This window comes from Apteryx mantelli, unplaced genomic scaffold (assembly GCF_036417845.1).
Source record: "Apteryx mantelli isolate bAptMan1 unplaced genomic scaffold, bAptMan1.hap1 HAP1_SCAFFOLD_20, whole genome shotgun sequence".
Taxonomy (NCBI): domain Eukaryota; kingdom Metazoa; phylum Chordata; class Aves; order Apterygiformes; family Apterygidae; genus Apteryx; species Apteryx mantelli.
Genome location: NW_027118553.1, coordinates 8,033,656 through 8,046,813, shown reverse-complemented (window position 1 = coordinate 8,046,813; position 13,158 = coordinate 8,033,656). Strand labels below are relative to the sequence as shown.

At 53.4% G+C, this 13,158-nt stretch overlaps 1 protein-coding gene across 1 annotated transcript; it reads left to right on the top strand.

Moving 5' to 3' along the window:
* The first annotated feature begins 11,212 nt into the window (after nucleotides 1–11,212).
* Nucleotides 11,213–12,172, top strand: LOC136995955 (olfactory receptor 14A16-like). The gene has a single exon (XM_067316952.1). The coding sequence runs from the start codon at nucleotides 11,213–11,215 to the stop codon at nucleotides 12,170–12,172; it is 960 nt and encodes a 319-aa protein (XP_067173053.1).
* Nucleotides 12,173–13,158: the final 986 nt, after the last annotated feature.

Here is a 13,158-nt window from a genome sequence, read left to right as displayed (position 1 = left end):
TACCACTCTGCCAAGGCAACACAGTGGAGCAGTTCTTCTGTGAGATTCCCCAGATCCTCAAGCTCTCCTGCTCAGACTCCTTCCTCAGGGAAGTTGGGGTTCTTGTGATTAGTCTTTGTTTAGGCTTTGGGTGTTTTGTTTTCATTGTGGTGTCCTATGTGCAGATCTTCACTGCTGTGCTGAGGATCCCCTCTGAGCAGGGCCGGCACAAAGCCTTTTCCATGTGCCTGCCTCACCTGGCCGTGGTCTTCCTGTTCATCAACACTTCATTTTTTGCCTACCCGAAGCCCCCCTCCATCTCCTCCCTAGCTCTGGATCTGGTGGTGGCTGTTCTGTACACAGTGCTGCCTCCAACAGTGAACCCCCTCATCTACAGCATGAGGAACAAGGAGCTGAAAGATGCCCTGAGGAAAGTGATTTCATGGACAGTTTTCTGCAGTGGTAAAATTGCTTTTGCTCTCCACAAATGACTCCCCCTGCATCCCGTACCAGGAATGAGCTTTGTTTATTCATTTTATTTTTATTATGAGTATTATTGCTACTAGTAGTAGTATTTGTTATCATGTTGCTGCACAAATGCTTGGATTCATTCCACTTTTACTGGGTCTGCTCTGTCTCACCTGGTGCCCACATAAAAGTGTATCCAACACTGGGTCAGAGCTGACTCCCTCTCAGTATCTCTGTAATAAAGTCAGTTCTTCCTGGTGCAGTGCCTGAAGGCTGAGCTTTTCTTCCAAAGCTGGTGTTAAGAATAGCCCCAAGGAATTGCATTCCAGAAGGGCCTGTTGCACAGGGTTCTCCATGGGTTCAGGAGCTAAAAGCTCATAACCGTGTTATGATCCTTTAGAGACCAAGGGCTGGATTTAGGATTCATCCATCAGTGTCCGGTGACAGTGGAGGAGATGAATGGTCACAGATTTACATGCCCACAGCTGTCTGACATGTTAAGGTGCAGTGTCAGATGTCCATCCTCCTGGAGGGGAAGCTGGAGGTGCCAGAAGAGCTCCGGGAATCTCCTGGGACAGTGTGCACCTGAGGTGGGCAGTGAGTGGAGCCTCACAAAGGGAGAGGTCCTCCAAGGTGGAATCACCTAAAGGTAGAGTGCTAAACCCAGGGATCCGTGGGCAAAGGAGGACTGTGCCATCCCAGCAGAGGCAGTGCGGACCCATCTGTCATGGGGAAGGGAGACTGGAGAGTGATTCATGTTGTCAGTGTGATACCAGAGGCAAGATGTAGAGGTGCACCTGGACTCAACTATTACCCTTGGAAATGCTCCATAGTCCCTCCAAGCACCTGCCACATCCACAGTCCCTGGAGGGATTAGAGACCGTGACGCCCATTTGGCTGGGTCTGCTTCCCACCCTGACCAGCACAGTCAGTGCAGAGTCACCCTGTGACCCTGTGGCCCCACAGCCTGCTCACTCTGCAGAGCAGCACCATCACCTCGCGGCCCTGCGGCAGAAGAGGGGAGGGGGTGTGGGAATGGCCAGGGAGATCAGAGGAGGGATTGGGAGAGATGAGAAGGAAGTGGAACTGGGCTTGAAATTGCCGACCTTTAATGCAAGACAATGTTCCGAGTGTGGGCACACTGAAGTGAGCTCCCAGTGCAGAGCCAGAAGTCCTTGCTCTGCTGGCCCTCCACATGGCCTGGGAAGTGCCTGAAGAAGGATTAACGCTCCCCACCCTCCCAGCTCCTTGTGCCATCACCCCTCCTGACGGGTGGCACCAAAAAGAAGGCTGGGAGCCCTTGTGGGGGCTTGTGTTGAAGGAAGCAGCACCCAGGAGCCATATCAGTTTGCTGCTGTCCCTCAGGCACTGTCCCCAGCACATCTCCTTCAGACAATCTGTGTGTCTTCAGACACCCTGTGTGCTAGTCCTTACCCCAAATGTCACCACCAGACAAGGCTCCATGCCCAGCTGGAGTACTGGGCATCCAGCTGTGAGCCCTGGGAGGACGAGCCTTCTCCTGGGTCCTCTGCAGGGCTGGCAGGGAGCATGCAGAGGAGGTCCTGGGGCTGTCTACTGGGCCTGTAGACCATCCTCCTCCCATGGGGGACCGCAAACAGCGTCTGTCAGAACAAAGATGCAGCCCAGCTTGTTGTTGCGTGAGCAGAGAGGAGAAACTGCCCCAGGAAACTCCTCCCAGACCCAGCCCCTCGTACCAGCCATTTCCCGCACTGGCTATTCCCTGTGGTGCTGGTGAGGGGTGATCTTGCAATGTGACCAGCTCCGTCTGCCTGCTCGGCTCAGCACCTCTATGGAGGGAAAATCCAGCCCTGCCTGGCCTCTGTCCCTGGGGCCAAGCACCATCAGACCTTCTACTAACCCCAGGGGGACAGGATGAGGGCTGGGCAGGGGCTGGGGACTGGTGGGAGGCTGCTGAACGGGAGGGCCATAGTGGCCAGGGCACCAAGGGCTAGGCCAGTGCAGGGATGAGGTGCAGATGGGAGCCACAACACTCCAGAAGCTCCCAACAGTCATGGAGGGGAATCACTGGTGCTAGCAGGGCTGGGGGGTCTCTTGGGGGCTGCAGCCATCAGCACCACCTGCCAGGACTCCCAGACCCAGCACAGATGCTCAGTGCTCAGTACCATAGTTCACGGTGCTCCCTGTCTCCTGTGTCACCATCCTCTCTCAGGAGCACTGCTGGGTGCATCACTCCCTGCCCAGGTGTGGGAAGGAGCTGCTGGAGCTTCTCTTCTCAGCCCTGCTGACCCCAGCTCTGCCTTGGTGTCAGCCCACAGGCTCTGCCCTGGGTCATGCTATGTCTCCATACGCTCTCCTCTGAGACCATGTAGGGACCTGCAGCATGTATGTCTGCTTAGAGCTGGCCACCACGGCCCACCTGCATGGTCCCAGGAGATCCCAGCAAGGCTGTGCTTGGAGGTGAGGCTGTGATTGTCCTCGGTCAACGTAGATGGGATGGTGTGGCTGGGGGCCAAGGGGAGGAAAGCACAAGAGACAAGTTTAAGAAAAAAATAATAATAATCACCATGATAGTGGAGCAGTAGTGGGGCAGGGACCAGGAGATCTTTAAAAACTCTCCTGGAGAAAGCACTTTCCAACCTCATCTAACTTTAAAGTTAGACCATCTGAGAGCAGATCATGGTGCTGGAGATCTTCAGCAGGAATCTCCAGGGCTGGAATTCAGAGCAGTATCCCTGCACCCCAGGGTGCTGTGTGCCCGGGGCAGTGACCCTGCCGCCTGCGAGGGTCAGCACTCAGCCTGCCCACGGAGCTCCCCACAGCACTGCAGGGCGAAGCTCTGGGTGGAAGGAGTCACCCCTGGCAAGGCAGGTTCATTCTCCTGCTGAGATGGTGCTGCGTGGGTCAGGGCTGCTCTCAGCTCCAGCTCACCCCCACGATATTTCCAAGAGGCCTTTTCTAGAGGACAGTCAAGGCAGGGACAGGGGTTACCTTAAACAGAAGGGCTCTCCTGAGTCGGTGCTTTCATATTCCTCCTGTTTGCAGAGTGCTGGCAGGGAAAAGACATGGGAGAGAGAAACAGCTCCCAGGAGGAAAAGCTCCGAGCAGTGAAGAAATGATCCGTGAATGAGAGGAAACTAGAACCATAAATGCTGTGGGAGGGGGGGAATTTGGAGACCTCCCTGTCATCCCCTTCAATGCCATACACACTGGGAAGACATTTTCAATACTATTCTGCCAAGGCAACACAGTGGACCAGTTCTTCTGTGAAATCCCCCAGATCCTCAAGCTCTCCTGCTCAGACTCCTACCTCTGGGAAGTTGGGCTTATTGTGGTTAGTCTCTATTTATTCTTTGGGTGCTTTCTTTTCATTGTGCTGTCCTACGTGCAGATCTTCACTGCTGTGTTGAGGATCCCCTCTGAGCAGGGACGACACAAAGCCTTTTCCATGTGCCTGCCTCACCTGGCTGTGGTCTCCCTGTTTGTCAGCACTGCAATGTTTGCCTACGTGAAGCCCCCCTCGATCTCCTCCCCAGCTCTGAATCTGGTGGTGACTGTTCTGTACTCGTTGGTGCCTCCAGCAGTGAACCCCCTCATCTACAGCATGAGGAACAAGGAGCTCAGTGATGCACTGAAGAAACTGATTCAGCTGGTACTAGTTCAGCAGCAATGAGCTGCCCATCCCTCTTCACAAGGGATTTCTAATTTCTCTCAGACAACTCTTGTGCTTTGCGCATTCTCCCTGTGATAATCATGTCAGTCCACAAAGGTCTGAATTCCTTCCACTTCTCCAGGAGCACAAACCCAGTTTCTCTGACCCAGAGGCCTTCTGGGAATTTGTCTATCACTGTGGCAGACGTGGTCTCTTTAATAAAAGAGGATTTCCTCAATTCCGTGCTTGAAGGTTGGGCTCTTCTTCCAAAGCTGGAATCAAAAACGTACTCAAGGACTTTCACCCTGAAAGGGCCTCTTGTTTTTCCGGGGATCTCCTGGGCTCAAGGCAATGAACTCAAGGGGTGATTTGTCAGGGAAGGAAGGTTGGATTCAGTTGTCACTTGTGGGTGCCCAGTGCTCCTGGAGGTGGTGAATGGTCAAGAGGTATCTCCCATATGACAGGGCTGGAGACTGATGCCCGTCCTTCTCAAAGGGAGTATGGATTCCCCCAGGAGAGCACAGGGCATCTCCAAGGGCACCGTGTGCCTCAGGGTGGACAGTGAATGGAGCTTCACAATATCAAGTGGAGTCACCCAAAGATAAAGCGATAAACCACTGAATGTCCAGGCTAGTGAGAGCTCTGCAGTCCCATGAGAGGCAGTGTGAACCCTGCAGGCACAGGAAGGGAGCCTGGAGAGTGGTTTGTGTCACCTTCAATGAAAAACCATGGGCTGGCTCTAGGGGACACACCTGAACAAAGCCTGAGCCCTTTGAAATGCCCTGTGATTGCTCAGAGCATCATCCATGGCCACAGACCCTTTGGTAGGGGTTGTCGGGTGCAATGATGCCCATCCGGCTGGGTCTGCTTCCCACCCTGACCACAACAGCCATCGTGGAGTCACCCTGTGGCCCTGCTGCCCCACAGCCACTCGCTCTGCAGAGCAGCACCGCCAGCTTGGGGCCTCACGGGGAGCAGAGGGGAGGGTCCAGGAATGTCCGAGCAGGCCAGCACCGATGCACAGACACACTGACCTGGGGCAATGCTCTCTGGAGAGCAGGGATATGGCAGAGCGCCCTCCTCGTATGTCCCTGTCCTGCTGGGAGGGTGGAATGGGCACCTGGGAAATGGCCTGTTCCTGCCTGGGGTCAGTGCAGGACTTCTGCATGTGAGATGAACGCGACAGCCGCTGCCCTGTAGAAATACCAGCCATGACCCCTCGCTGAAGTCCCCACTGTTCCCTGCCCCTGCCCTGCTAACCTGCCGCCACCCCCTGTGCTGCCCCATCTCCCATCCCCTCTCCCCATATCGCGGGGACCAGCGATGCAGCAGGACCTGGCACAGCTCCACGGCTGCTGCCTGGCCCCTGGCCCTCCCCAGCTCCTCCTCAAACATGACATCCATCTTCAAGAAGGACAAGAAAGAGGATCTGGGGAAGGACCTGGGGGTCGTGGTGGATATCAAGTTGACAAGAAGTCAGCAAGGTGCTCTTGTAGCAAAGATGGCCACCGTTATCCTGGGTTGTATTAGCAAGAGTGCAGGCAGCAGGGCAAGTGCAGTGGGACAGACAAAAATCCTAGCAGCCTCAACCAAAGAGACGCAAAATAAAGAAAAGGCAGAACTGGCAGACTACCCACGTTGGAGAGAGCAGTATGATCAACGGAGTGCCCAGGGACTGCAATTATTTTAAAACAATCCAAAAAATGGCATTTCTGCTGTTGGCCAAGTGGCTGCAGCCAGATGTGCCCAGACTTGCTCACAGGGGAGAGCTCCAGGTGGACTTCTGATTTACTCTGCCTCTAATAGCATGGCCAAGAAAAGGATTATGCAGGGGTAGAACATGTTTTTGCTAGTCTAACTTTTTAATTAAAGCATTAGGGCTCATGCTCAAGCACACCAATGGGGGGGGCATTGGCTTTTCATTGCCTTCCGTGGCTGCAGGATGAAGCCTGCATTTGGTCTGAAAGAGAAAAGATTGGGACTGAATGTCCTGAGAGTGGCTATAAACTGATGCTTTCCCTGCTCTTCAGTGATACTTCCTCTGGTCACACCTCAGTCTACCCTGAACTCCATTTTTCCCCTTGCATAATAGATTAGAACTGTGGAGAAAGAGTTGAATTCAGGGAAATGCCATGCTGGTAATCTGGGCAGCCTGGGGAGCCCCCTGAGAAACCAAATGTGTGCACGAGACCTCACAGCAAAGGCCTGGATAAACCAAGTGACAGTGACCCTCCTGAGGTGCCAAGGATCCCAAGCCCCAAGCAACGGGGGCTTCATACGGCGTCCTCTGCTCATGCCAGGGGCTCCTGACACACCTCACAGAGTAAGATAAGTGTCTGTGGGAGAGGTGGAGAAAGAAAGCAGAAATGAATCAAAAGAGGGAGAATTCAGGCCTGGAGTCCCACCAGTAAACATCTCCAAATACGGGTGGATTTACTCCCTCTGTGGCAAGGCCATTTCTTCCATGACCAGCAGTACCTGGGAGAAGGAGGGTTTTTTACTGACACCTCTTGTGGGATGGAGGGCAACAGGATTTGGGAGACCCCTTCCAGCCAAAGGGGAGTTTCTGGGCACTCAGGCAAAGATTTCAGTCTGGAACCTTCAAGTCCAGGGTGGCTGAAACTACAGGATGCCTCCAATGTGTGGCTCACAAGGGACCTGAGTCACATCACAGCCACCATTGGAACACCCTCAGAAGCAGATTCCATAACATCTCGCCTGAATGAGACCTGCAGTATTTCCCTACCTTTCTCTGGGCACCTCGAGCTCTCTTTTCAGCTCCTCAGCCCTGGGGAGCGGTCTCAGTTCCTGGAGTGGTGGGGAAGGCACCAGTGACTGCCAGCCCTGCCACTACACCCAGAATTTCTCTGTATTGAACTAAACCAAGTCCCCACGGTGCTCCCTGCAGCTGATTGGATGGCCACAGATGGGACCTGGCCATTGCTGTTCCTCCAAAGCATGTTGCTTGAGGTAGTGCTGGAAGAAGAGGCCTGGTGGGATCCTCATGGCACTGCTCTGCCTGGGGCTGTGATAACGCCCTGCAGTTCGTAGGCCAGGCACTTGTGGACAAGCAGGCAGCAGTGCTTAGGGGAGTCCATCAGGAGCATGCCCTCCAGTTGGGCAGGGAGACCTCAGGCTCTTGTCACCCTGTAGGAGAGCATCTGGTCACTCAGAGGACTGGGGGGAGGAGGGACAGGTCCCATGGCTCGTGAGGTGAAGGTGCTGACGGGTGCCTGTGGCCAGGGCACTGCTACCTCCTAGGCCCTCTGCCAGCTCCTGGGAAGCCACTGCAGAAGCAAGCCAGTCCCAGAGAACAACCTTCCCCACGTTCCTGGGAGCCAGTGACAGGGTCACTTCTGTGTGAGAACATGACCAGGAGCAGGGCCATGGCTGGGGTTTGTGCTTGTCAGGTCACTTCTGCCTGAGTGCTGATAGGCCAGCAGCAGGCATATGAGTGGGGTAGGTGCTTTTGAGATCCCTTCTGCCTGAGTGCTGATAGGCTAGCAGCAGGCACATGGCTTCGATTCTGCTTGTGAGGTCACTTATTCCTCTGCAGCTGACAGGCCAACAGGAGGCTCTTGGCTCATGTAGGTTCTTGTGATGCCACCAGAGTCTCTGGTGGTGATAGGCCAGAAACAAGCACATGGCTGGTATGTTCATTGTGAGGTCACTGCTGCCTGGGTACCTGATAGGCCAAAAGTGGGGACAAGGCTCTGATGCTGATTGTGAGGTCACTTTCTTCTCTTTAAATTATGTGTTATCAGCAGGCTCTCCGTTGCTGTAGATTCATGTAAAGTCACCCCTGTCTCTGCTGCTGATAGGCCAGAAGCGCGTTTATGGCTTCAGTGCATCTTGTGAGGCCGTTTCTGCCTGAGTCCCAGATAGGCCAGCAGCAGTTTCTATTTTGATGTCATTGCATCAAGTGTCTGCACTGAACTACAACAGCTGTTTGTAACACTGGGGTCTTCTTCTGTCTCAGCTTCCTAGTGAGTGGGGTTCTAGTTGTAGTGGGCATCTAGTGTCCTTTCAGCTGGCCAAGGAAATATCCCACTTGGCCCCCACCTCATGCTGCAGAAGGATGTGGGTCTCCCAGTTGCTCCATCAGAGCAAGCAGACACTGGCACATGCCTGGGACCACCTCTGTCTCTTCAACTGTCACCAGGTGTTTGTGTGTGAGCAACTGACTCCCACCCTCCATCTCCAGTGATTACAATGGGAGTTTAGACAAGGAGCTCACACGCAGACCTCTATGTTATGCTCACTTCAGTTTTGGCAAGGGGAAGTCCCACCTTCTGTGTGTTTGTGGAGTTCACAGGAGGGATCTGCATCCCACTGCATCCCAGGGGATATCAAGGGCTTCAAAACGGGCATGAGATGGCCAAATTGACTCATCTGAATCAACACCTGAACCATGTCACAATGAGCTTCCTTCTTGTCCTCTTCTAGGTGTCCTGCCTAGTTAGGACATGGGAATATGGCTTTCCAAGGTGGGACATTTCCACCTCTCGTAGATAACCATCCTCTGATGAAACAAGTGACAATACTGTAACTGGTCTCTCTGCATTGTTTAGAGAGGGACCAAAGGTGATTATTTTGGTTTGCCTCAGTGAACATTTCCCAGGAGGAGGCAGCCCAAGGGACAGAGAAATTCAGGACTTCAGCTGGGCCCCTGCTCCTGGGCAGGGCCAGGCTCCTGGGATGGTAGGAGCTCATGGCAACTGGGCAGCACTGCCCAAAGACAGCTGTGTGCAGGAGCAGCTCCTCTGCAAAGAGCAGCAGGGCTTCAGGCACTGTCTGCTGCTATTAACATGAGATGAGACATGACAGAGAGAAGTGAAAGGCAGTGTGGAGTGGGAGGACGGCTGACAGTTCATTGTGGAAGAAATCTTCACAGCCCTGAACATGGTAAGTCTCGGCTGCGGGGCAATGCTACTGAGGTTCCTGGAGGGCTCATCTCAACCTATTCTATCCCATCACTCATAAGTTTTCTACGGATCGCTCTCCCAGCTTCTCCAGTGTTGGGGAGGAGGAGATGCTTCAGAGCAGGGATTCCCTGACACACCGTCACAGGGACAGGGCATGCTGCTGCCTTCTCCCAAGGACAGCTGCAGGGCTGTGAAGCTGGGACGTGCACATAGGTCTGCCCAGGGCTGTGATTCAGAGCCGTGTCCCTGCAGCACAGAGGGAGGTGAAAAAAGGGTACTTGAAAGGGAAGGAGCTTTCCTTGCAGGGCTTTCAGTTTCCTAATTTGGGCAGGGAGGAAAAAGGAAAGAGTTTGCTGGTTTGTCAAGGGACTGGGACTCACAAACCTTCACTCTCAGAGTTCATTAGGTCTGTGAGAAAGCTCAGCAAACCCCTTCAACCCCACCTCTACCTACAGGAACACCAGCATCACCTTCATGGCTTGCTCAGGGTTTATGTGACTTGCTCCTTAGGACCTGCAAGCACAGAGATGCCCCTGCCCAGGTCTCAGTGCTGGAAGGTTTCTGCAGGGCAGACCTGAGCACACAGAGGGTGGGACAGAGTCTGTGAGCACCGATAGAGAAGCGATGTTGGGACAGAGAAAGCTGCAGGCAGCAGGGACAGCTCCTGGTAGGAAAAATGGGCAGGGAAGGAGAGGGAATTGCTAACAGAAAAATCACGGGCTGATGGATTTGGGCAAGTCATGGTCAGTCCCTGCAATGCAGACACCTTCCTCTGAGCAAGCTCCCCTTGTGTCTCCTCTCCCACCCAGCAGAGCCTCTGCCCTGACAGCCCTGGGGTCCAGGGCATGAGCTGCCTCCTCTGCAGCCAGACCTCGAGCAGAGGAGAGGGGCCTCTCTCCTGCCTCGGGCCCAGTTTGCGCTGCCCGACAAAGGGGCTGAGAGCGACTACCCTGCAAATGTCCCCGTCGGCAAGGAGACATGCCCAGCTGGGTAAGGTGAGGGCTTTCCAGAGTGCCCGTCTGTCTCTCTCTCCTTGCCTCCCTTGGCAGCAGGATCATGGGGTTGCTCCTTGTTACCCCTCCTGTCCTTGCTGCTCCTGTTCTTCTCTTGGGCTCCCTGGGGTTGGTGGGTTTTCAACTGCAGTTCAGACATTGATGCTGCAAGTTGTGGAACAGAGGGGTCTGCAAGGTGATGAGGTTCCCCCAGCCCCCTTCTAACCTGTGCAGCTCCAGGAAATGCAGTCTGTGCGGCTGGGAAATGAGCTGACTGTCCCTTAGGGAGAGCCCATTTCCAGTCCTAACGGTCCTTTGATTGTTTCCCTGCGGTGTCCTGCTGGGCTGCAAGTGCCCTCCAGAAAGGCACTGCTGTCTCATAGCACCTCTGTGATACCTGAGAGATAAATGAAGAAGGTGCAGAGCTGCTGAGAGTATGGAGCTGGTGGTGGGAGGCTGTATATGGGCATTGGAAAAGAGCCCTGTGTGTCCTTGGCTGGAAGGACAGTGTGGAGAGGCCTCTCGGGTGCCTGGAGAAAGGGTGAGAAATTTGGAGATCTGCACTTTGAAACTGGACTCGTCTGCTCTCAGCAGGGGCTGGTTTCTTTTTAGGGCAACATATGAGAGTGATCATCCCCCAGCTCCAAGGTGTGCGAGCAAATGACAGCTGGGAACAAGGCTAATAGACAGACAAGCTGTCCTCACTCTGCACCAAGGGACAGGGAATCCATTTTTCTCAGGATTCACAGCAGAAATGCTGAGAATTGCTGCCTTTGAGGAACATTCCCCAGTGGTGACAGGGGCATCTCAAAGAAAATTAAAAAATCCCCCAAACTCTGTTCCTCAAACCTCATTCTTTAGAATTGGGAGTGAAGACGGGGAAAAGCCCTTCCACAAGGTGAGTGGATTTCACCTGACAGAAATTGAGAATGTCTGAGCTAGTCACTCGCATTCCCCTATACCCACTGCTTTACAGCAGGACTGACTCCTCTGGAGCTCATGGGCAGAGGTCCCTACTCCTCACAGCACACTCAGCCAGAGCAAAGTGGAGCTCAAGCAAGGGAGGTGCACAAAGATCCTCTCCGTAAAGAGAGAGGCAAAGTGGGGGGTTGCATGAGAACTGGAACATTTCGGGATTTTTTTTACTTGAAAAGTCTCTCCTAACTTCTCAATGTCTTTTCTTCTTTCGACAGTCCCCCATGCATGGAGATAGCAAAATGTCCAACAGCAGCTCCCTCACTGAGTTTCTCCTCCTGGCATTCGCAGACACATGGGAGCTGCAGCTCTTGCACTTCTTGCTCTTCCTGGGCATCTACCTGGCTGCCCTCCTGGGCAATGGCCTCATCATCACAGCCATAGCCTGCGACCACCACCTCCACACCCCCATGTACTTCTTCCTCCTCAACCTCTCCCTCCTTGACCTTGGCACCATCTCCACCACTGTCCCCAAATCCGTCGCCAATTCCCTCTGGAACACCAGGGCCATTTCCTACTTGGGCTGTGCTGCCCAGGTCTTCCTATTTTTCTTCTTGTTAGGAGGAGAGTATTCTCTTCTCACAGTCATGTCCTATGACCGCTACGTTGCCATCTGCAAACCCCTGCACTACGGGACCATCATGGGCAGCAGAGCTTGTGTCAAAATGGCAGCAGCTGCCTGGGCCAGTGGTTTTCTCAATGCTCTCCTGCACACTGGGAATACCTTTTCAATACCACTCTGCAAAGGCAATGTCGTGGACCAATTCTTCTGTGAAATCCCCCAGATCCTCAAGCTCTCCTGCTCAGACTCCTACCTCAGGGAAGTTGGGCTTAGTGTGGTTAGTCTTTGTTTAGTCTTTGGGTGTTTCGTCTTCATTGTGGTGTCCTATGTGCAGATCTTCACTGCTGTGCTGAGGATCCCCTCTGAGCAGGGACGACACAAAGCCTTTTCCATGTGCCTCCCTCACCTGGCCGTGGTCTCCCTGTTTGTCATCACTGCTGTGTTTGCCTACCTGAAGCCCCCCTCCCTCTCCTCCCCAGCTCTGGATCTGGTGGTGGCTGTTCTGTACTCGGTGGTGCCTCCAGCAGTGAACCCCCTCATCTACAGCATGAGGAACAAGGAGCTCAAAGATGCACTGAAGAGAGTGGTTTCATGGACATTTTTCAGCAGTGGTAACATTGCCTTTGCTCTCCACAAATGACTCCCACTGTATCTCATACCAGGACTGTGCATTGTTTGTTCACTGTATTTTTATTATTACTCATTATTATTATTATTATTATTATTATTTGTTGTTGTTGTTGTTGTTGTTGTTGTTGTTGTTGTTGTTGTTGTCATGTTGTTGCACAAATGCTTGGGTTCATTCCACCTTTACTGGGGCTGCTCTGTCTCACCTGGTGCCTATATAAAATTGTGTCTGATTAATAATTACTCGGTCAGAGCTGCCTCCCTCACAGTATCTCTGTAATAAAGTAGCTTCTACCCAGTGTAGTACCTGAAGACTGGGCTTTTCTTCTAAAGCTGGTACCAAGAAATTGCACCCCAGAGGGGCCTGCTGCACAGGGTTCAGCATGGGTTTAGAGGCACAAAGCTCATAATCATGTTGTGATTTCTTACAGACCAAGGGCTGGATTTAGGACTCACCCATTGGTGTCCAGTGAGAGTGGAGATGACCAATTGTCACTGATGTACATACGCAGGGCTTTCCCATATGTTAAGGCACAGTGTCAGGTGTCCATCCTTCTGGAGGCGAAGCTGGAGGTGCCAGGAGAGTACAGGGGATCTCCTAGGATAGCGTGTGCTTGGGGTGGGCAGTGAGAGGAGCCTCACAAAGGGAGAGGTCCTCCAAGGTGGAGTTCCCTAAAGATAAAACGCTAAACGCAGGTATCCATGGGCAAAGCAGGGCTCTGCAATCCCTGCAGAGGCAGCAGGGACATATCTGTCATGGGGAAGGGAGACTGGACAGTGATTTACGTCATCGTCTGTGAAATACCAGGGGCAGGATCTAGAGGCACACCTGGTCACAACTAGTACCCTTGGAAATGCTCCGTAGTCCCTCCAAGCACCTGCCACATCTGCAGACCCCTGGAGGGATTAGAGGCTGTGACCCCCATTTGGTTGGATCTGCTCCTCTCTCGCACCAGCGTGGCCAGTGCAGAGTTACTGGTGGCCCTGTGGCCTCACAGC

What these genes read in the sequence shown, in the direction of transcription:
- LOC136995955 (XM_067316952.1), top strand. Translation starts at nt 11,213, where the DNA reads ATGTCCAACAGCAGCTCCCTCACTGAGTTTCTCCTCCTGGCATTCGCA.